This window comes from Euprymna scolopes, chromosome 8 (genome assembly GCF_053919585.1).
Source record: "Euprymna scolopes isolate OS-2025 chromosome 8, ASM5391958v1, whole genome shotgun sequence".
Lineage (NCBI taxonomy): Eukaryota > Metazoa > Mollusca > Cephalopoda > Sepiida > Sepiolidae > Euprymna > Euprymna scolopes.
Window position 1 is genome coordinate 140,604,031 of NC_136489.1, and position 24,607 is coordinate 140,628,637.

Genomic DNA, 24,607 nt, shown 5'->3' on the forward strand with positions numbered 1-24,607 from the left:
CCCCCCCCCGTTATAAAATTTTCCACATAAACGCTATGATGCAATATTTATTTCTTTACAAACTCATTTTATTCTTTTTGGCGTGTCTTTGAAGCATGTTATACGACAATTTCTCCATATGAAAATAACGGTGATTTTTTTTTAACGCTCGTTAAATAAAAATTATAGCAATGTTGCTTGTGTGACCAATTTTTGGTACTTCTGCATTTAGAGCACGGAATTTCCGTGATGTTGGCTCGGGGTCGCTTCTTGGCAACTGACGTAAACCGCCGGAATATGCTGAGCGCCAATCAACTTAAAAAACGTTAAGAAAAAAAAAATAACATTTATCGGATACTAACTGAAAAAAATGGAAATACTATAATAACGACCTACCGTAAGTTTCATAAATAATATTTTTTAATTTTTTCCTTGAAGTAAAAACATTTTTTCAAGAGAATTTTAAGGGGAAATTTTTTTTTTTTAATATGTATTGTTAGAAAAACGAATTTTGTTGGTGTCGTTCAGGTTGGACTTGTAGGTGAAAAGAAATTGAAGAGAAATTAAATTCTTCTGCTCCAAACAAAATAATAATTAAAAAAAGAAATAAAACACAATGACACTTCCTTCTCGTTTAAAATTTTTCAACAAAATAACAAGATGAACAAGCAAAGTACGATCGGTAAGAGTTCTTGTGAAATCCTTGAGGTTAGAATATTCAAATTAGGTGGAATTACTGAGATTAAAGGTCATGTTAGATGAAAGTCCTTCGTTGACATAATAAGATTGGGATGTGAAAGTCTTTTGTGAAAATAATGTCCTTCTTTCAAGGTTTTTGTTTTAACTGGCGAAGTTCGCCTTATTCGAAAGTCCCATGAAGAAAGTAGTCCGTTGTTAGTAATTCTTACATTCTTATAATGTATGGAATGTGTGCGTGCGTGTTTTTTTGGATGCTCGCGTGACGTGTGTAATTATGGTTTTGACAGATTTGAAAACAACGATGAGATGAAAACAAGAGACATGTTCTCGTGTCAAGTTGGAGCGAAAAAAGAGAGAGAAAGAATGTTTGTTGCATTTAAATACTTTTTGAATCGGATTCCAACACAAGATTGCTGCTGCTGATATTTGGTTTGGGAAAGTGTTAAAAAAACAATCATCTAAAATTTCTCATTGGTTGATATTGTCACGTTGTCTTCACTTACGTCTGCCAGAAATATGTCTATTTTGCTTTTGTTGTTGTGAGAAAAATGAGTGGGTGTATTTGAAATTATGTCGTTGTTAGAAGAATTATGTTGTGCCAATGCGCGGGAAATTAATATCAATGAACGTTCATTTATTTGCGCGTGAGTGTGTGCGTGTGTATGTGAGTGACAGCGCAGACTGGTAAATGTGTGCGTGATTAAAAATCATTATAATATTCACCGGTCACGTAACATGGTCACAAAGTAGGTGTTCAATTTAGTAGAACATTATAATTGAAAACTTATCCCTGACGATAAAAATTATAATTTTTTTTTCCAATATTTTTTTTATTAATCTGAAAATTAGGATTATAATCAATGAGATTAACGTGAAAAAAAGAAAGAAAAAATGTAAATTGTAGAATTTAGAGGTGGGAGGAGGGTGCAATTTCTTAAACGTCCACCAAAATTTAAATATTAAAAATAAATGAGTTTGTTTTACAATCCACAAAGATTTGAAGAAGATGCGCCCCTCCACCGCCCCTTCCCCAATGTAAACAATTTTTGTGAAATGTTAAACGGTATTCTACTCGGTAAATGTCGGCGCATTACTTACAGTTAATTAAACTGCAGAAGCACCTGTTAAGCTACACAAGTTCAATAATTCAATACCCCCCTAAAAAAAGAACGGAGAACATCACCTGTTAAACTACACAAATTCTATAATTGAATACCCCCCAAAAAAGAACTTAAAACATAAAAATATGTTTTTGTAAACTTGTGAAAACTTTTTTTAGATCAATTAAAAAGCATTAAAAACTATGTAACACAAAAAAAATGAACCACATTTTTTTTTTTTTTGAAAACTTTGCTATTTCAAATGTCCGCTTAAGATTCCTCTGCGATGTGATAAGTCACTTCACTGCATGCATACACACGCGAACACATAATGTAAGAAAACACTACTGAAGGCAGTGAAATGGCATGAAATAGCCCCAGGGTCCAGGGGTTCATACTATGCAAAGGGTAAAGTTACGATGGGTTTCATTATCAGATTCGTTGTCAGCGACCTCGAATACCCCTTAAAAAAACAAATTAGAGTGGTTGCAGCATAAGGTAACATTTACCGAAATCCACCCAATATATGTGACCCTATCCTGGTTGCAGATCACCAAAGTGTGACCCTATGATCGTCCAAATCACTATCTCGGTCGACAGCAACTAAATATAATTTTTTTGTGTGGCAGAACCCCCCATTGATAGCGTTGTCTGGGCTTCAATTCACGTCCAGGGGTTCATCGGTGCTTCTCATGTCAGGATTTATATGCCGTCACCTCGCCGGTCTGTCGTATGCTAGAAGAAAAGCAAAAATACAAATTTTCATTTATTTTCTTCTCTTACTTTCCCTCTCTGCCCTGCTCTAAGTAAGTCTGTCGACCTATTCCACAAATCCCAAAACTCCATCCTGAAAAGTTTCCAGAAAAAATACATGATTAAACTCAGATCTCCAACTTCCAACGTAGACCCCCACTACCATGTCTCCTTTTCCAATATCAGGGATTTACATTCTAACCTTCTAGAGGTTGAAACCTAATTACAGGAGACTAAATCAGACCTATTATTCCTAAGCAAAACTGGCATTGGACAGACTATTTCCCTAGATGAATTCGTAGTTAAAGGATACTCTAACTTAACTTCCAAATTTGACCTCAAAGATTGCCATGGGCATGGAATATGTGCATACATTAAAGATGGCTTTCCATGTGGTAGAGACATCTCCAGAGAAGATCCTAACTTACCCTATATGTGCTTCCGCGTTGCACTTGCTCACACTGTTGCGTTTATATTTGCTCTATATCACCCCCACAACAGCGGAATTACTATCTTTAAAAGCATATCTGAGAAAATTGATCACGTCCTGTTTGCTTATCCTTCAGCTAACATTCACATATGTGGACAATTCAATGTTCACAATGTGGAATTGTTAACCCACTCAAACAAGACCGATGATGAGGGGAGGTTCTGTCATGATTTCTCCATTGCTTATGACCTCACTCAGATTGTTCACGAACCCACCAGTATGCAAGTCTCCTAGACCCTTTTCTCACAACTTGCCCTGAACTACGTTCAGCTTCCATTCTGTTTCCACTGGGATCTTCCGACCACTCTGTTGTATCAGTTAAGATAAAAATGAAATGTAATGAGTCCTCAGACGTACCTCTCCATCGTATAATATTGATACTCTATGGCTGACTGGGATAGCTTCGGTACATTTATAACAATTTATATCTTTATCTACCTCTGCATTCCATTTTTAAAAAGAATGTGTCCTCTATAGTATCAGACCTGATGGAATTTAAGTGTAGGTATAAACCGTTTCATACCGTCAAAAAAGTTCCAGCAAAAACCTAACAGCCAGCCATAGTTCTCTCCAGAATGTGCTGCTGCCATTGCACACAGAAATCACTTTTTCCATTCCTTCCAATATGATAGATGTACTGAGACTAAAGCCGCTTTCAGGACTGCCAGCAACAACTGCAAAAATGTAATAAAGAACGCAAGAGAGTTGTATTCTCAGTCCGTCAAGTCCAAAGTAGCTGAGCAGCGGCTTGGTTCTCACTAGTTTTGGCAAATAGCAAACAGAATCCTGAACAGAAGCGTGTGCTCTATCCCAACTATCATCAATGAACCTGAGGTAATCTCGTCAGCATCAAACAAAGCCAAACTCTTTGCCAAGAACTTTGCAGCTAATTCTACCCTTTACAACCAAGACCACCAACCTCCAATATTTCCTCCTGTATCAGAAAACACGTTATGTAATATACAAATATCTGTACGTGATGTTGCCAAGCTAATCAAGAACCTTGATTCCAGTAAAGCAACCGGCCCTGACAGTATTTCAATTATAGTACTCAAAAAACTTCAACCAGAAGTAGCGCCCATACTTACAAAACTGTTTAAACATTGTGATTGGTCATCTCCCTCTCAGTACAGGCCAATAAATCTCCTGTGCATCATGAGTAAGTTACTGGAATCTGTGTTAAATAGAGAAGTAATCAACCATCTCAGCAAAAATAACCTTCTTAGTGACACTCAATATGGTTTCCATTCTGCTAGATCTATTGTGACGTAATCCCCATTGGGGAGCTTTAGAACAACGCCGAGATTACGTCACATTCGTCCCCATTAGACTATATTGCTTTGTAGAACCAATGGAGTCTAATTCCTTAACACACCACCCCATCCCTTTTTACAGTTCGCAGTCAGATTTCTTTTTCACAGACCCCCCTCCTCACCATCCTCAAATTACCCGTCAAAACAGAAGTAACATACACACAATCCCATATCCACCCTTTAATCAGGGTTCTCCCCCTTTTTTGTTCATTCAAAAGTCCATAAAAAAGTCAATTAAAAAATTCGTAAGTCTATATATATATATATATATATATATATATATATATATATATATATATATAAAAGTGAAAGTGTGTGTGTGTCTGTGTACATTTCCCTACGCAATAACTCTGTCAATTTTTAGTCTACAGACTCAAAATTTGATATACAGGGTACTGAGATTTGGGAAAATCGATGTGATCGGTTTTTGGCCAGAAATTTGGCGATTAAGGGGTCAAAGTTCAACGATTTGACCTTTGAGAACTCTACCAAACTCCTCCGACAATTTTGGGTGTACGCACTTGAAATTTTAGATATAGGTTTCTTGGACATGGATCTAACTTAATAACTTGATTTGAGCCCAAAACAATAAATGTTAAGGGGTCATAATAGGGGTAAAAATTAAAAAAAAAAAAATTGACCTCTGCAGTCGCTTCCAAATTACTCAGACAATTTCTGGTCTAAATATTTGAAATTTTACATAAAGGGTATTCTGAGATATGGCAAGCTTTTTCATCAGTTTGGGTCGAAAATTTTTAGTTACCAATATATAAATGTATGTATGTGAAACAAAAATGTAGTAGGCAAAACAAACAAAAAAAAGTACAACTAAAAACAGACGGAACAAAAACGCGCTTCTCGCAGACACGTGGGTCGTAACAAGCATAATCTACTCGCCAGAATCACCTACACACAATCTGCAGAACGCTCGCTCTCCTTTCCAGTATCCTGCCTTTATAGCGGCTGGGAACGACGTATTTGCATAATCGCGCGAGAGCAGACGTGATTCAACGATAATTACATTGGGTAAACGCTAATAAAAGCTCATGGACGCCATCTTGGAAATCTCTCTTCCGCTCAGCCCAAAACAGACGTATCCGAGGTAAGCTCTCTATTTCTCATTTTGGTTACTGCTAATTCTGCTACACTCTCCCCTGATCTCATGATCACAAACGGGGCAGGGGGGCAGTCGTCTTTGTCGGGTACTTTTTCGAAGAACCGGAGGCAGCACTTCCTCCTTGTCATCTTCCTCATTACCACCGTTATTGCCGCCAGTCTGTTCCATAGGCGGTGTTTCACAATCAGGGCAGGGACAGGGGAGCAGTATCCGTCTTTGTCGGGTACTCCTTCGTAAAGGCAAGACGGGTGGTCCCTCTTCTGCTTCTTCAGTATGTGCATTATATGGCTCTCCATCGTCCTGCATTATACTCTCTGCTCATTCAGAAGACATTGTACTGTCTTCCTCTTCCTCCGATGTAACAACATAATGGCGAGGGCGCAGATTTTTCACGTGGCAAGGCACACCGTCCACCAAAATCGATTGAGGGCTGATTACCTTGGTCACCTCACCCTTGCCGAACCTCGTTGTACATCGATTTTGCAGTCTTTGACCCACACGCGATCTCCAACCTGGTAAGAGCTGTCCTTGGGATCTGCAGACGCAGTTGCGAGATTGGTCTCCTTTACTTGAACTTCGTATCTATAAATCCTGTTGGCAGGCGCAGTGAAGGGAGATGTGTCGTCTCTTGGTGTGATGTTATACTTGTAGACAGCTTCCTGTATGGGACAGCGCATTCTAGCCGCTATTCGTTTCACTGTACGGTGACATCGTTACGCTATGCCATTCCTGGCTGGAGCGTACGCACAACGGAATCGCAAGTGAACTCCCCATTTATGTGCAAATGCTTGGAATGCGTTGCTGCAGAAAGCTGTGTCATTGTCTAAAAGGATTTCATGCGGCGAGCCACGTTCGAGGAACACTGTTTCCAACTGATGGATCACGCTTGCCGAGTCCTGCCTTGCCAATTTCCTCCAAATGGAGAAACGCGATGGACCACAGTCTGTTAGAGTTAAAAAATGGAAGGTGCCATAATGCGTGATATCCATTCCAATTCTCTGCCAATTCTCGTTAACTTCCAGCTTTCCCTTTTCCCACCTGACTGGCGCTGGGTCAATGAACTGACATTCCTCACATTTCCATATGACCATTTTAACGGTTGCTTTTGTCGTGGTTGGGCAACTTCTCCTGACTAAGTAGGTAGTGTGTCGCACCCCCGGATGTCCACTACCTTTGTGAATAGCCATGATTTGACTCTCATCCAGCTCGTCTGTGTGAACCGCGCCTATCACCGGGTCAAGCCCGTTTTTCTTTTTCATTGCCTTAAACCACGTCTGTGGTACTCGTGTCAATCGGTCAGCAATGTTTCGTGCTGATGGAACCAGTGTCACGTCCACTGTCAGCTCGTACTCTTTCACGAGCTCCTTTAGAGTGCTTAGTCGCCTCCTAATAAGCATCTTGCTTGCTGCTTTGGTGCGCACTCGCGCCTTTCCAGTTAGCGTGTCCGAGACCCAATGGTATACACAGACAGAATCTGTCTTTATGTGTAGCACTTTGCTCTGCCACTGTAGAGCCAAATTGATACCTTTCAATATGGCATCCAGCTCGGCTAAGTTGATATGTTGAGAGTCACCTTCAGGTCGCAGCCAACATGCATCCTCCAACACAGTTTCGCGCATCTCCAAGGCTGCACCAATTGCTAAGGGAGCTAGCATCGACCCATACATTCAGCTCTTTGCTATTCACACACCAATTTCCCTGGACCGGATCGTTCCGCTGCACAGATTCCAAGGTTTCGAACATCATACGATACAGTATGGCATCCCTTGCTTCATCATCCCAGCCCTTTGTTACCGAACTTACTCTCCTTCTAAGTATTCCACAAGCCACACAAAGCCAACCGCACACCGGAAAGTGCCCAACAAGTTGACCACACAGGGAAAACATTGTTCATCGCATAACAATGCTGGGAGCCTCTGGAATTGCATTTCTTCGCTTCCACCATAGTTCACTGTGTTCCATCCAGACCGCCAACCCCAGCACCCGTGCACCGTCCTTCAACCGCTCTGGGTTCTTGCACTCCAACCCGAACTGCGCTAGGTGTTCTCTTACATAGGTCGCGGGCACTACGTCCTCGTAGACAAAAATGTCATCGATGTAAACAGATGCTGCGCGGCTTACAACTTCTTCCTGAGACAATACTTCACTGACAATTGCTCTCATGATCAGGGGGGGTGGTCGTCAGACCACTTCCACGATGCGGTTCACGTTCGGTTTTGATGATCAAAGGTGGCGGTGAAATCCGGTTCATTAATAGAAATGGCTGTAGGGTTGACAACAACACCGTTCAGAGCTTTTATGGCGTCGATCCCTAGAAGTAAGTCAAACCCCAGCGGTTTGCCACGCACCACCAACACATCGATTCTGGCAGACACACCTTCGTCAGTGGACTCAGAGACCGCTCCAACACCGCAGCATGCATGGGACATTCCACCAATCGTTTTTACATTTACGTTCGTTTTTCTCCAAGACCGACACCGGTCTGCATGTAAAATAGTCCTAGAGCATCCTGTATCAATAAGCGCCAAACATCGCGTTCCATCAACATGGATGCTTATCACCGGGAGCGTCATGTTCTCATCTTAGTGGGGAAGGAGACTGGCGCTTATGTGTCCTCCCCGTGCTCGTTTCCCGAGCAATTCCGAGCCCAGTGTCCACTCTCACCGCAACGGTAACACCGTGTTCCACGTTTTTGACAGTCCTTTGCAAAGTGACCTTTCGTATTGCACTTGAAACAGGTCACACTAACAGGAATATTCTGGGCCCTGTGGTTGTTGGGTGAGCGTGTGGTCGCAACCACGTCCTGATTGTGTTCACCAGTCGTCGTCAAAATTCTTGCTCTCGACATTAGTTTCTCCATGGTCAGGACTTTGATGATCGGCACCTGTTGAAGAGCAATTGAGATAGCGTCAGGGAACCCAGTGACGAAAGTCAATTTTGTGAGTCTCTCTAAGCCATCTCCTGTGAATCCGGCCAATCCAATCAACTGCCTGATTTTGTTGGCGTAAACATCCACACGTTCGCCAGCCCATCTGACCATAGTAATTTTTCTGTATGCTGCAAACGCGTCGTCGGTAAATGCCTCCTTTAATCGGGCCTCAATCTTGTCTATTTCCCTTTGATCGTCCTCCTCCATTTCCATGTAGAGGGCCAGTGCATCACCTTCCAGATATAAAGGTAGCAGACTCGCTACATCATCCACCTGCTGAAGTTGTGCGACAAGTCTCACTTTTTTCAGCCACGCTACAACGTCTCCCTCGCCAGAGAACGGCTTGATAATATCGCTGCTTATCTGCACCTTCGCCATAGTTGAGCCGAAATAGCTTGAAACAAAAATGTAGTAGGCAAAACAAACAAAAAAAACAGACGGAACAAAAACGCGCTTCTCGCAGACACGTAGGTCATAACAAGCACAATCTACTCGCCAGAATCACCTACACACAATCTGAAGAACGCTGGTTCTCCTTTCCAGTGTCCTGCCTTTATAGCGGCCGGGAACGATGTATTTGCATAATCGCGCGAGAGCAAACGTGATTCAATGATAATTACATTGGGTAAACGCTAATAAAAGCTCATGGACGCCATCTTGGAACTCTCTCTTCCGCTCAGCCCAAAACAGACGTATCCGAGGTAAGCTCTCTATTTCTCATTTTGGTTACTGCTAATCCTGCTACAGTATGTATGTCTGTTTGTATGTCTGCCTTAAACTTTCAATAGAGGCGACGGATTTTACCAAGATCAGTATCGTTTTAAAGTTCGACCTTTCATATGACAAATATCGAAAAATTGGCTAAAAACATTAATATCTTCCCCTTCAACTAGGCACTTTTCTACAGGGGGGGGTCACTTTTTTTGCCAATATTTTTTAAAGTTATCCTCTCCTTTAGATTGTCTAGCCTTAATTTAAAAAAATGTCGCTTCCAGTTTGGCGGTGGTCATAACAGCATAAACGTTAGGTTTTACCCCGTTCTTTTTCTCCTTTGCAGTACGGGTTCGAGCCTGTCTCCCTACTACCACTTTTTTTTTTGCTTAACACACACATCCAAACACCCGGGCAACGCCGGGCTGAAATGCTAGTTCATAAAAAATGTAAAAATTCAAAGTTCGTCAGGGCTAATACCGTTTTTTTTTTTAACATGCAAATTTTTTCCTTTGTATATTCTTTTTTTTTCAATTCACATTAATAATTCAAAGATAAGATAACCATCATTTAAAAAAAAATTGTCACTCAATAAAATGCATTAAGTTCATCAATTAGCTCATAAGAGTTACTTCCCTTGATTAAAAGTTTCGTCCCCTTTTTTTCCAAAATAAAATTACTCGTTTTTTTTTTCAAGGCTTTTACAAGAGTTATTCCCCTTTTTCCATTTTCTTTTCATCAATTCACTCATAGTTCAATTGTTATTTTGTTTCACAGAGTATCAGTCACAATTTACAAGAGTTTTTTTTTTCACTTTGCTGCTATTAACAGCACAGTCTCATAATAAAGGGTATATAGCCCTAATGAGGGTTCTAAAAGGACCCGCTTTTTATTGAGCTAGGGGAATCTTTCTCACCTTAAGCAGTTGTAGTTGAACCTTCACCTTTTATTTTACAGTTCAAGTCTTCTTTATAAGCATCTTTTCAGATTTTCTTTCACTGAGGACTTCTTCTCACCTCAATAGACGGTCATTCAAGGTATTGTTGGGACTTTCTTCCGACGGTTCTCAGCTTCAGCGCCCTGCAAGAATTTTGGGTAAATAGAGAGATAAGAAAAGAAAAGATCTTCAAGTTGTCTTCAGTTCCCTTGGATTTCAGCATCAGGGAGGTCTTCAAGTTGCGTCTCACTTTTGTCAGCAGCTTCATTTTCCAGAATCACAGGCGGTTTCGAACCAGTTTCTCCCACCATCCGTGCAATCAGCCTCGAGATGCTCATTGCCTCGCTCCTTCTTACATTCATGCACCATACAACCATTAGCAGCAAGATACCTTACTAAGCGTTGTATACATATCTTCATAGTACACCTATTTCTCCCTCCCATTCCGTTCATAACACCTATGAATGACTTCAGAGCGGAGGCATTGCCATTGATATCAGGTCACTCTCGGCCAGATCCAAAACCGAGGGCCACTCGATGATCATTACAACGGCACATGCCCCCTTCCCTGCCATCAGCCCCTATTTACTTTTTTTTTTTTTTAAATGCGTAATGTTTTTTTTAGCGGTCCTCACAAAGCCGAGTAAAAAAAAAATTAATTAAGTCGCTTTTTGTGCTAAGTTGAATGTACCATACTTCACTCAGTGATGCCAATAATTATTTCCAATTATTCTTCATTCAGAACGTGACCTCCTAGCCCTTATTTCGCAATTTAGAAATCCTGTCTGACTGAGGCAAAATCTTAATTCTTCCCAAAAGTCAATTTAATCCCTGGAATGAATGCTAATTATTCCCAACTGGACTCAAAAGTCTAATTCTCGACCATCCATTTCATATGAAAAAAAAAATATATCTTTCCGCTTGAGGAGGAAGAGAAGAGAAAAAAAAGAGAGAAGAAAAAGAACAATTAGTTAAATTTTCAAGAAAACCCAATTCAATTCTTAAATTAATATCTCCACAACCTCTGTTAAGGAATTACTCTCAATTTCCCCAATCTAGGTACAATTATTAATCCCCTTTTTTTATTTTTTATATTAGATCAACTCACATAAACTTGAAATTGTAATTTCCCACTAGGAGGACTACTCCCCATTCCAAAATAAAATTAAGTTGATCTAACTCAATTTCAAAATAGTATGTCAACAGTTCTCTCCCCTTCTGGCCGTCGCTCCCCTTAATCTGTCTTTCAGAGGTGTTTCCTGGGTCCCTCTCGGTCGCAGTGTCAACCATTCCTTCAATACGGATAGAGGGATTTGGTCTTCTTCCTCCCAAGTTCCACTCGAACCCGCCGACAGAATTTCACTGCCCGCATTCGACCCCTCTCTAGGGTCGTCTCAAATGCCAACGCCCTCCGTAGTCCTCAGTTTGGAAATCCGTCAAATGGAAAAAGCGGAATAAGTCTTATAAAACCTTTAAAAAAAATCAAGTAATGATATTTTGAAAAAAAAAGGGGACAAAACTATTAAACAAGGGAAGTAACTCTTATGAGCTAATTGATGAACTTAATGCATTTTATTGAGTGACAATTTTTAAATGATAATTATCAATCTTTGAATTATTAATGTGAATTGAAAAAAATATACAAAGAAAAAATTTGCATGTGAAAAAAAAAAGAAAAGAAACTGTATTAGCCTTAACGAACTTTGAACTTTTACATTTTTGATGATTTTACGAATTTTTTTGAATTGACTTTCTTATGGACTTTTGAATGAAAAAGGGGGAGAACCCTGATTAAAGGGTGGATATGGGATTGAGTATATGTTATCTTTTCGACGGGTAATTTGAGGATGGAGAGAGGGGTCTGTGAAAAAAAAAATCTGATGGTGAACTGTAAAAAGAGATGGAGTGGTGTGTTAAGGAATTAGACTCCATTGGTTCTACGAAGTCTAATGGGGGCGAATGTGACGTAATCCGCATTGGGGATCTTTAGAACAACACTGAGATAGCTAATCATTCCCAGGTGATGCTAGATAACCCGAGGATTTAAAATAGAGAATATAAATATATATTTTTTATTTCATGTCAAAATAGATATTGTTTGAAACCAGGGAAATATATTTTGCAGCTAAAGTTGATGACAGGAACTTGAAGCATAATATTGTCTGGCCTTGGTGAACTCAAAGTCGAATGTCAGAATTGACATCTGACCTTAGCGAGTAATTCAAATCCCAGGTTTGGGAACTGCATACATGCAAAACCTGGAGCTTTTCGATTTCGTGGCAAAATCTTACTGGCTGAGGAAATTTCCACCCCATCCACGTACCTCACTATATATACGACTGTCATGCGGAAATTAGTCAGATGAGATTATATTAGAACGGAGAACGGTGAAGACCAGAGGAGAAGAATAGACCGTGTAGAGACGTGATCCCTCCACCTTCCTCATCCACCCATCTGTCGTTGTCTGTGAAGAGATTTGAGACTTTGAAAAAACTTACTAAGAACTGAATGATTTTTGTAAAAATATTTGTACATAAATTTGAAAATTAACTCTGTAGACTAGAGTACACAAGTCTGTTTTTCTTCCTGCCTGCGGCTTCGATATTCGCTTTCAGCATACAGGATTCCATGTAACATCCCTCAGAGAAGACTAGATGACACAAGCCGAGAATTCCAGATAAAAAGGGGTTCTAACCACCTTCTTTACAAGGAGGGGTTACACTATAGCAGATGTGCTTACAGTTATATTTCATAGGATTAGCGAATCTCTCCAAGGAGGCAACCTTTCTAGAGCAATTGCTCTTGACCTATCAAAGGCCTTTGATATGGCATAAAGGTCTACTTCACAAGATCTCCAGCTATGGTATAGCTGGAAATGTCTTCTCAATTATTAAATAATTTCTCTCTGATAGGTTCATAAGAGTAGTAGTTGATGGGCAGAAATCAGAAGCTCACAGTATTAATGCTGGAGTCCCTCAGGGTTCCATTCTGGGTCCAACTCGCTTCCTGATTTACATTAATGATCTTCCAAATCACATCCTTACATCATTCGTAGACATTTATGCTGATGACACTACCATTTATGGTAGCACATCTAAGACGTAAATGACCAAGTTCTCTCCGATTCTCTCTCCTCTGATCTTGAGCACGTGGTACAATGGGGAAAGGAGTGGCTAGTTACTTTTAATGCATCTAAAACCAAGCTTCTATCTTTACATCATCAACGCTCTGATCCCCATCTAGTATCAATTGAAATGAATAGCTCTCGTCTTGGGAAGATCTCATGTTTTGACAAGCTTCTGGGCTTGATCTTTACTCCTGATCTGAAATGAAACACGTACATCAAATCTGTTGTCAAAGCCATTGGAAAAATGGTGGGATCCTTCTATCAATCCAGTAGATATCTCCCAGACTCCATCTAAAACTCTACCTATATTGAGAACTCATCACGTCATCGCATGATTAAGCATGTGCTCATAAAGCACGTTGGATGACATGCGTTACGTTTCCAAACTTGACATGACCCCGAGTTCAGTAACCTATTTTTCAAATAACATGTTTACAATTTCAATTGACGATTAAATTCCTTATTTTAATTTCCATTTTTATAACAGCACACATTTCATCGTTACATTCTTTTCCCAATAAACAGATATGTAAGCTAAACAATTGCAATTCCACATTCCTTATTTCAATAACATTCTGTATTTATTTTAACTTATGATTGGAATTTTCAATTCCAAATCTAGCTTTTTCCAAAAAAGCAAACCTAAAATGTTTTTGAATCAATTATAGAAATGTTGATGCTTGTTCAGATTGGCACTTATGGCGGCAAATAAAAGTAAAGAAAATATAGAAAAGTCTGTATGATGTACATACTCATTACAGAACAAAGATGCCATATTCCAAAAATTACGTAAATAGATTTAAAACTAAGAAAATAAAAATTTACGATTTTTAGCGATTTTACGACTAAAATGCATTGAATTTAAGGCAGAGTTTTCACTTATCGACTTTGATTTAAGTTGTCTCCCCCTTTTCTCTGTATTTAATTTAATTCAATCATGGCTGACGAAAACACGACTTGCTTAGTTGTAAAACTTGATTTTCTTGAAAACCAAATTTTTTAAAAGTCTAAATAAGAGTGCAAAAATATTAGCATATAAGTACCTAAATTTCAAATAATTTCAAATTATTACATTTTTATTTCAAGTCAAAAATTCCCTATACATGTAGATTAAGGTTTTTAAAAGTATGGAAGTATGGACGTGTCTAAATATTTATTTAAGTATTCTGATGAATTTAAAAATTTTAATGTAACAAAACAGACAAAAACCAGTTTTTTTTTATAATTGAATTAAATTATACTTCCAAACAGCATTTATGGTGAAATACCTTCAATAGTATGTTATTTTTAGCTTTATATTTTTTGTTTTTAGCCCCATTCAGCCACTATACATCACAAAATCTCATGTAACCGGCAAATTACAAAAACAATTATTGGAATTTTTAAACTTGACATTGAGGTTCTTGATAATTTTGTTAATATCTCTGACAGTTATTAAGATGTTGTCTGACGTGTTTTTTTTGTTTTGTTTTGTTTTTTTTCTTATTCTGGAGGTAGGTGGCATGGATTGGAAAAGGAAAAATTTGCTGAAGAGATCATCGTTTGCCTATTATTGATTGTTGGGATAGAGGTTTTACATCTATTCAGGACTTTGTTTGTTATTCTTCAAAACCCATGAGAGCCAAACCTCTGATCATACACTCATACAGACTGAGTATATGTAGTTCAATGGGCTGGTAAACAGCAATAAATAAATAAAATAAATAAATAAAATAAGAAAAAAGTTCAGCTAGAATTTGTCACTGTCAACTTCGTCACTCACAACTCTCTCAACTTCCAGCATGCATTCTCCCCCTCACCTCTGACAACAGGCATTTTATTAAAAACTGATTCCATTCTATTTGTATATGTATATGTGTGCAGTGGGCAGTGTGATCTCATGCGATTCCACAAGACTACACCTTATAAAACCATGGCCGCCATCTTTAATCTCTCTCTCTCTCTCTCTCTCTCTCTCTCTCTCTCTCTCTCTCTCTCTCTCTCTCTCTCTCTCTCTCTGATCCCAGCCACATAATTTTTTTTTTTTTTCATGAAAGTCACCACTTATCAATAATGCATTCCCCAGCACTCTCCGGCAAAAAACAGATGCTAACAACTTGTAGAAAAATGAAATGTCTTTATTCCTTTTTTAAAAATGCTGCAACTACTAAATTCAATGGTTGCGTGTAACAGTGAGAAACTTAGCGGCGACGTAGGACGGGGGGGGGGTGACGGTGTCAGTGGACAAGCGAACGGCGTCTCCAACAACCGGGTGCGTGTCTGCCTGTTTCTCCTTTTGCTTACAAGCTACCTGCTTTTATTTATATATCAGTCGCGTTTCCCACTGTACCCGCAATGTCACTGACTTTAACCTGTGACCCCATCAACAAGTACATCCGGCTTCTGCAGCCGTTGAGAGTTCACACCTGCAGTCTTCCGCACAAGGCACTGTGCAACCCCTCTCCCCCACAAATTGAAAAAATATATATATATATATACATATCTTTCTTTTTTTTTTCCATCCCCGTCGCCGCCGTTTCTCTCTATATATTTTTATATTATATACAACATTTCAGAACAAATTTATACATAAAAAATATCCCAATTAAATAAAAAAAAGCGCTTTTACATGTATTTCCACATCACAAAACAATATCTTTATTATTGTTTAATTAAAAATTCAATACATATATTACTTTATTATTGTTTAATTTATTAATTCATTGCATATATTATCTTTATTATTGATTAATTTATTAATTCAATAAATAAATTATCTTTATTATTGATTAATTTATTAATTCAATACATATATTCTCTTTATTATTGTTTAATTTAATAATTCAATACATAGATGAGTAGCACACCTTTCCTTAGTCGATGAGGTATGGGCGAAGAGACTGACGAGGGTTGATTACACACGGCACTGATGATCTTGATGAAGTCTGAGTGTGGCCTCCAAGTTTCATACAAGTTTAGTTCCACTAAAGAATGCTGAGCGTTCTTTTTCACAACATGAGCATGGACAATCAAAATTCTGATGTTGAACTTAATACAGCTGCTGACAGTTTCTTCTATTTATGTCACAATGTGCGCTGTTCAGACTATTCTCACTTGTGCAAAAACTAAAAGGTTCCATTTCAAAAAGTATCTGCAAAAATACTCACAAACAACCGTAATTTAAACCTGCTTGACATGCATTCCTCTCCCCCACAAGTTTGCAAGGAATTTCGGGTGAGTGATGTAAAAAAGAATGCTGTTCACTCTACACTCTGAAACAATAGAGAAGGGGGTTGGTGAGCTTATGTCCTAGGTGATGAGAGGAGACATTTACATTAGCTATCTCCCCCACCCACGGTGAGTTTTTTGCGGGTACAACAAAAAAATTCTGTACAAAAGTCCTCTGAAGTTATATACACTGTACAATGTTGACTGGTGATGAAATCACTAGTGTTGGTTGCGCCGGGGCCAGAACCTACTGGCTGGTGCAGTTTCTGAAGCACCAGGAGCGTTGCGTGTCATCAGTCGGCTCAAGGCCCTGGGGGCCTTCTTGGCAATTGCATGCATGTTCTTGGGAGTGATGTCTTTTCCAGATCCAGCGTTCTTGGGAGTGGTCGCATGTGCGACCGGTATGGAGTTCTCGGGAGTGCCAGAATCTCTAGCTGGGTCAGAAGCATGAGGAGTAGCTGGAAGGATCTCAGAAGGGCTCGATGGCACGTCATAAAAATCTTTATCGCCGGACTTACATATGGGACTATCTGTTGGATTACCAGCATGGACTTCTGGCAGGGTGGCAGGAGAGTTCTCTGGCGCCACTGGTAGGGTGCTCCCAAGAACATGCATGCATGCTGGCAGCCTGGTGACTGGTAAGAAGGACTCTATCACGTCTTCGCTAGTTGTGGTCCTGAAAGGCTTGAATTTCCGAAGGTGTTGTCAGTTTCTGAGTGTGAGTCTCCCAGAACCATCTATCTTGACCACATATTGGTGAAATTGTCTCACCTTCACAACGGTGCCTGTTTGTTCCCAGCGTTTAGGGTTTGAATATACACATGATCCCCCATGCTTAGAGGGGGCAAAGATCTTGTATGCTCGCTCCACTTTCCATGCTCAAGGGAATGATGTTTTGCTAGTGCCTTCTCCCTGTTTATGAGCGTTTCAGACCATGTGGGTGGGGGCAGTACTGACCCATTGGGATTGGGATGGGATCTCTAATGGGTCGTCTGAAAATTATAAGAGCAGGGGATGCCTTCGTCTCTGGGTCGATGGAGTTGCGGTATATTAGCATCGCCCGTTGAAACTTGTCCACATTGATGGACCCGCCCGGTGAGGTGTTATCCATCAGCATTCGTTTGACAGCTTTGACTGCAATTTCTGCTCTGCAGTTGGCGTGAGGGTTGGCAACAGAGGTGAGGCGATGGTGAACTCCCCATGATCGGAGGAAATCTTGAGTCTTCCCAGCAATAAACTAGAGTCCCCCGTCGAATGTCAGCTCTTCAGGCACCCCAAAAGTCACAAAGGCTTCCCTGATATTGAGCCAGTAAACTGAGTCAGCTGCGCGGGCACAAATGAAGCTGACTCCCTGGTGGGCCGCATGAAGGGCCTCCAATATCTCTTGGTGTAATGTTGCCGGCACAATGATGCTGTCGGCAGTCCAAAGGAAATCCGTCATGAATCAGTCTGTGTAATTCCTGTAGGTCTGCGTCCGAAGATGTAGCTTCCCGCACTATGTCCCAGGAAACCACATTAGTGACTGCATAGAGAGCGTTAGACATAGATGCGTGTATCCCATCATCCTCTCCAATATCTGCGGTGTCTTCTGGGCTAGAAACATCATCTGCACGGCTGGCGGCGGCTGACAGGTATCGGGAGGCGGCGTCAGGTCCCAGGTTCTTTTTTCCAAAGATGTGGATAACTTCAAAGCTGTAGGAGAGGGTATTTTCCTTTAGATTCAACAGACGGCGATTGTCTATCTCCATCAAGGAGCGGTCATTGAGTATCCCGACCAGTGGCTTGTGGTCGGTAGCCACAGTCAAGTCACGGCATCCGAGGATGTAATACCGTGTTTGGTGCAAGGCGTAGGCAACAGCGAGGGCTTCTCCTTCAATGGGTGCATACCTGGATTCTGCCACGTGGGTGAAGTGGCTACCCACCAGGCAGAGCTTCCAGCCCCCCTTGCAGCACACAGGCGTCCTGGTGGTACAGTCACAGTACTTCTGCATCATGAAGTACCCGACGCCAGTGACCGACTAATCGGTTAACAGACAGGTTGGGTGGGATGGCTGGAACAACCTCACTCCTTCCTTTATTTCTTCTATGATCTTGAGCTTAGACTCAGCAAATATCTCATTCAATTCCTCTGTCCACTGAAATTTGGTGGATGGTTTCAGGACATGCCGGAACAGCTGCATGCGCTTGGCCATGGAGAATGCATATGCTCCTTGATTGACCAATCCAAACCAAGCCCTTGCACCAGTGATGTCCTTCGGGGTAGGGAAATTCCGAATAGATTCCAAGAACTTGTCAGACGGAGTGACATTAGTGGGCATGATCTGGAGGCCTGCAAAGACAATAGTCTCTTCGGCGAACTGGAACTTCTTGGGGTTGAGGGTAATCCCATTTCTGGCACAGAGGTTCAACCACTCGCATGCCTGAAAGAATGATGCCTCAGCTGAGTCAGCCCACATATACGTGTCATCCATGCACTTAACCTTGTTTTTGAAGTTGGCGATAATAGCATCAAATCGCTGGTTGTAGGCGTCGCCACTAGCGAGGAAGCCCTGTGGTGCCACCTTGTAACGATAACAACCCCATGGAGTTATGAAGGTTGTAATGTGGAGATCTTCCTCTCGGATGGGAACAGAATGGTAACCATTCCAAGCGTCCATGACGGTCTTCTGCGTGTGCTGGGGGACACGATCTGCCAGATGGAAGGGACTCTCCACGTGGTGAGTCTGCCTCATGGCCTATCGATTCTGTGGCTGCAGATCCACTGTTCTTCTAGGGGAGCCGTCAGCTTTTGCGGTCACCACCATGCGGGAACACCAGGTGGTCGGCGTGTTGGGGCTGACCTTCTCTAGGACGCCGATAGTGACATCTCTCTCAAGGTCATTATAGACCTTATCTTGCCAGTGTAGGAGGACCAATGCAGGCTTGTGAATGGCGACTGGCTTTGCGTTGGGGTCGATATGGAGCTCCAGCGGTTCGCACTTCATCATGGGAAGTGGCTGGTGCTCACATGTATTAAACGCTGTTGATGAATAGAAGTCAAGCAGGTATTGTTTCAGAATGGGCACATTTTCATTGGTGGGCACAATACCTATTGGAAGCTTTGTTGGTATAGGTGGTGCTAAATCAGTGCGTTTTGGGCACGAACACTGCCTATTTTCATCTTCCATTGTAGTCAGGAGGTCTTGAGGCCAACTTACTGGCACAGTTGGGAAACTGGCAAGTATGACCCCTAATGCCACCAGTGCTTCACGACAAAGGAAAGCTTTGCCGATTTTTCTAGACACATATAACAACTGCTTTGTTGTTTTTGGTGTGCCAGATACATCAGCTGTGGATATCTCCATGAAGATACCTCCTTCAACCCCTAGATCCTCCTCAATAGCTCCTCGCATGGACAATTTGACGGGGAATATGTCAGCCTTGGCGATGCCCATCGCAAGTGGTGATCTGATGGGTATGATGGAACTCTGACAACCAGAATCCGCCACCATAGGTATTTCGATTGATGTGGGGTTGGAGGATTTAAGTGGGCGGCCAAGCTTCTTGTGGTCATCTGGTAATGGGGTGAGCTTCACCGTCATCATTGGGTGGGGCTTGGAAGGTCTAGCGACCCATTTGCCTTCATAAACATGATGTTTGATTGGCTTGCAGCTGCTAGTTAAGGGTTGATGAGTCCAGACGGAACAAAGTTAGTCAAATAGACTGCCAGCTTCGTCATCCCCCATGTGCAAGGCGTTATTACTGTACTTGGGCTTAACTTTATAGCGGGGGTTCTGAGAGCACCACCTAGAAGATCTATCTCGGTCCCATAACCCGCAGTTCAAGCACTTACTGCAGTTGGCCTTTTACAGAGTACTTGCTGCATGTTATAGACTAAGCACTGCAGGACTTGGCTCTGGAATTCCAGTCGTTCGACTTACTGTGCTGTAGTTCTTTGCAGGCCTAGCACTTGCTCTTTTTGTTGCTGCGAGATTGTTGTGACTGGTGGGATTTGTCGTTGCCATGACTCATGGCGGCGGTAGTTTCCCCAACGGCTGCCCTGGTGGATTTACCCTATTCCTTCTGGGCTATATAGGCAACAGTTTTCTCCAGGGTTCGGTCTGTTTTGGGATCACCCAACAGATCAGAAAGAATCTCTGGATCAGCAATACCACGAATGAGATTATCCCTAATAATCTCACTGCTGTAATCATAAGTGTGGCCACAGCCTGGTTCCTTACACTTTGCTGTGTACTGGCATAAGGCGGACTGACCCCTGAGAGCAGCAAGGAAGGTCCTGATAGGGGTACCAGGGGCCTGTGTTATCCTACTGAATTTGATGCAGTGGACCAGAGTGCTCTCTTCCCTGACTGCCAGGCACCTTATAGCAGCAAGGAGGTCTGCCTCGGTCATTGATGACACATCTTTCTGCAAGTCTCTCAAGAGGTCATTCATGAGGTCCTCATCACAGCAGTGAAAGAGGGGCATGGCACACATAGCATCAGTGATAGCCATGCTGGTCTTATACATAGACCATTGTCGCTTGAAGGCCGACCATTGATCGGGAGTGCTCCCGGCACCAATAGATGGGGACTTAAGCTTAAGCCTGGGAGCTGCTGGTTGTTGGGGGTTGGCTATTGAGGCTGGATGGGCAGTTTGGGCATGAAGATTCATGGAGGTAATGACCACGTTAATGAGGGATTCAGGGAGTTTCTGGGATTTCCAGCCACATCTAGTAACTGGGCAGGTGACTTCAATTTTGTCACTCATTATTTATCCAGGTGGAATAAGTTGCTTTCAAAAGCGGCGAGATCCTGGCGATGTGTAGTCATAGAACAGCATAGATGAGTAGCACACCTTTCCTTAGTCGAAGAGGTATGGGCGAAGATTGACGAGGTTTGATTACACACGGCAATGACGATCTTGATGAAGTCTGAGTATGACCTCCAAGTTTCATACAAGTTCAGTTCGACTAAAGAATGCTGTTCACTCTACATTCTGAAACAATAGAGAAGAGGGTTGGTGAGCTTATGTCCTAGGTGATGAGAGGAGACATTTTCATTAGCTATTAATGATTATTTTATTAATTCAATAATTTATTAATTCAATTTCTCCTTCTGTTTACAAGCTACCTGCTTTTATTTATATATCAGAGTCGCATTTCCAGCTGCACCCGCAATGTCACTGACTTTAACCATCAGCAAGTACATCCGGCCTCTGCAGTCGTTGAGAGTTCACACCTGCAGTCTTCCACACAAGGCACTGTGCAACACGTCTCCCCCACAAATTGAAAAAATATATATATACATATCTTTCTTTTTTTTTCCCATCCCCGTCGCCACCGTTTCTCTCTCTATATTTTTTTATTATATACAAGATTTCAGAACAAATTTATACATAAAAAATATCCCAATTAAATAAAAAAAAGCGCTTTTACATGTATTTCCACGTCACAAAACAATATCTTTATTATTGTTTAATTAAAAATTCAATGCATATATTATTTTATTATTGTTTAATTTATTAATTCATTGCATATATTATCTTTATTATTGATTAATTTATTAATTCAATAAATAAATTATCTTTATTATTGATAAATTTATTAATTCAGTACATATATTCTCTTTATTATTGTTTAATTTAATAATTCAATACATATATTATCTTTATTGTTGTTTAATTTAATAATTCAATAAAAATATATTAAATATAATTTAATAATATCAATTATATTTCTTATTGCTAAATTTAATAATTAAATATATTATATTATCTTTATTATTGTTTAAGTACATAATTTATTGCATATATTATATTTATTATTGCTATTTTAATAATTCAATATAGATATTATCTTTATTATTGTTTAATTTAATAATGCAATGCATATATTATCTTTATTACTGTTTAATTTAATAATTCAGTACATATATTATCTTTATTGTTTAATTTATTGATTCATTGCATATATTACCTTTATTATTGATTAATGTATTAATTCAATACATATATTATCTTTATTATCGTTTAATTTAATAATTACTTGCATATTTTATCTTTATTATCTTTATTATTGTTTATTATCTTTTATTATCTTTATTATTGTTTAATTTAATAATTCAATACATATATTATCTTTATATTGTTTAATTTAATAATTCAATACACATATTATCTTTCTTATTGTTTAAGTTAATAATTCAATGTATATATTTTCTTTATTATTGTTTAAGTTAATAATTCAATAACATATATTTTCTTTCTTATTGTTTAATTTAATAATTCAATACATATATTTTCTTTCTTATTGTTTAATTTAATAGTTCAATGCATATATTGACTTTATTATTGTTTATTTTAATAATTCGATGCATATATTACATTTATTATTGTTTAATTTCAAAAATTCAATACATATATTATCTTTATTATTGTTTAATTTATTAATTCATTTCATATATTATCTTTATTATTGATGAATTTATTGATTCAAAACATATATTATGTTCATAGTTGTTTAATTTAATAATCCAATACATATATCAACTTTATTATTGTTTAATTTAATTATTCAATACATATATTATCTTTATTAATGTTTTAGTACATAATTCATTGCATATATTATTTTTATTATTGCTTAATTTAATAATTCAATACATATATTATCTTTATTATTGTTTAATTTTATAATTCAATACATATATATTTTTTTATTTCTTTATTTTCTTTATTATTTTTTTAGAAGGGGTCACCACTTATCAAGGCCCGGAAGCTACTCGTGGATAAGGGTTATTTCATGTGCAATACGTTAGTGTTGAGATTTAATAAAGTGTCTTACTTAAGTGGGCGGTTTATCAGGAATTTATTTATGTTGAACTTTAAGACATCCAGGTGGAAAACAAGCTAACGGAACGAGTTCCACAGGTGCACTTCAAAGAAAAAAGCTTTGTTCATGGAATCTACGTTTTAGCAAAGATAAAGGGTGAGGAAAATTTTGGACAGTGGTTTCAGCTAGACAGGTATTTTTCATGAAAGATTGGCGAGGGGGGACCAAAGATTGAAGCTCAGACGAGCACTTGCCATGGAAGTAACAATAAAACAAAGACAGGCTCGCAACCTCTCTCGCAGAGAGGTTGCAGGGAAGAGAAAACGGCATCCCCCACAAAGCCACGAAGCATATTTTGCACTCTGTCAAAGCAGGGTAGGCTGTTTTTAGCAGCTCCTGCCGAGATGTGGCAGCAATACTCCATCCTTGGACGTACCTAGCTTCTATATCGATATATATTGCATCAGCACTAAGATATCTTCTGGAGCGGCAGAAGTATCCTACCATTTTTCCAGCGACCCTGGCAACATATTTTCTTTATTATTGTTTAATTTAATAATTCAATACATTTGTTATCTTTATTATTGTTTAATTTAATAATTCAATACATATATTATCTTTATTATTGTTTACTATAATAATTCAATACATATATTATCTTTATTACTGTTTAATTTTATAATTCAATGCATATATTATATTTATTATTGTTTAATTTAATAACTCAATGCATACATTATCTTTATTATTGTTTAATTTAATAATTCAATACATATATTATCTTTATTATTGTTTAATTTAATAATTCAATACATATATTATATTTATTATTGTTTAATTTATTAATTCATTATATATATTATATTTATTATTAATTGCCTTATTAATTCAATAAATATATTATCTTTATTATTGATTAATATATTAATTCAATATATATATTATCTGGATTATTGTTTCATGTAATAATTCAATACATATATTATCTTTCTTATTGCTTAATTTATTAATTAATTGCATATATTATCTTTATTATGGATTAATTTAGTAATTCAATAGATATATTATCTTTCTTATTGCTTAATTTAATAATTCAATACTCATATAATCTTTATTATTGTTTAATTTAATAATTCAATGCATATACTATCTTTATTATTGTTTATTTATATAATTCGATATATATATTACCTTTATTTATTTATTTTTTATCTATTTTTTTTACACGAATTACCACATTATCAAGGCCAAGAGGCCACTCAAGGATAAGGGTTAAAGAGTTTACAGTAGAAATTGGACAATATTGTAATCATTAGTAATGAAAATTCAGTTAATTTGATAACTTATATGGAACGGCTCATCAAGAACTTATTTACATTAGACTTGAACACAACTATATTGTAGTCAGTCGGAAAGCAAGAAAACGGAAGACAA

The 24,607-nt window shown here is 38.9% G+C and overlaps 2 protein-coding genes across 2 annotated transcripts in view; one reads left to right on the forward strand and one right to left on the reverse strand.

Annotated features, from left to right (window-relative positions):
• Nucleotides 1–97: 97 nt before the first annotated feature.
• LOC145283789 (negative elongation factor A-like) overlaps nt 98–24,607 on the forward strand; it is a 259,059-nt gene continuing 234,549 nt past the window's right edge. The window contains exon 1 of the mRNA XM_080132863.1: nt 98–376. The gene's annotated coding sequence lies outside the window, so the exon portion shown is untranslated. The remainder of the gene's footprint in view (nt 377–24,607) is intronic.
• Nucleotides 17,682–18,353, reverse strand: LOC145283977 (uncharacterized). Its single transcript, XM_080133075.1, has one exon. It carries the CDS (start codon nt 18,351–18,353, stop codon nt 17,682–17,684), a length of 672 nt encoding a protein of 223 aa, XP_079989201.1.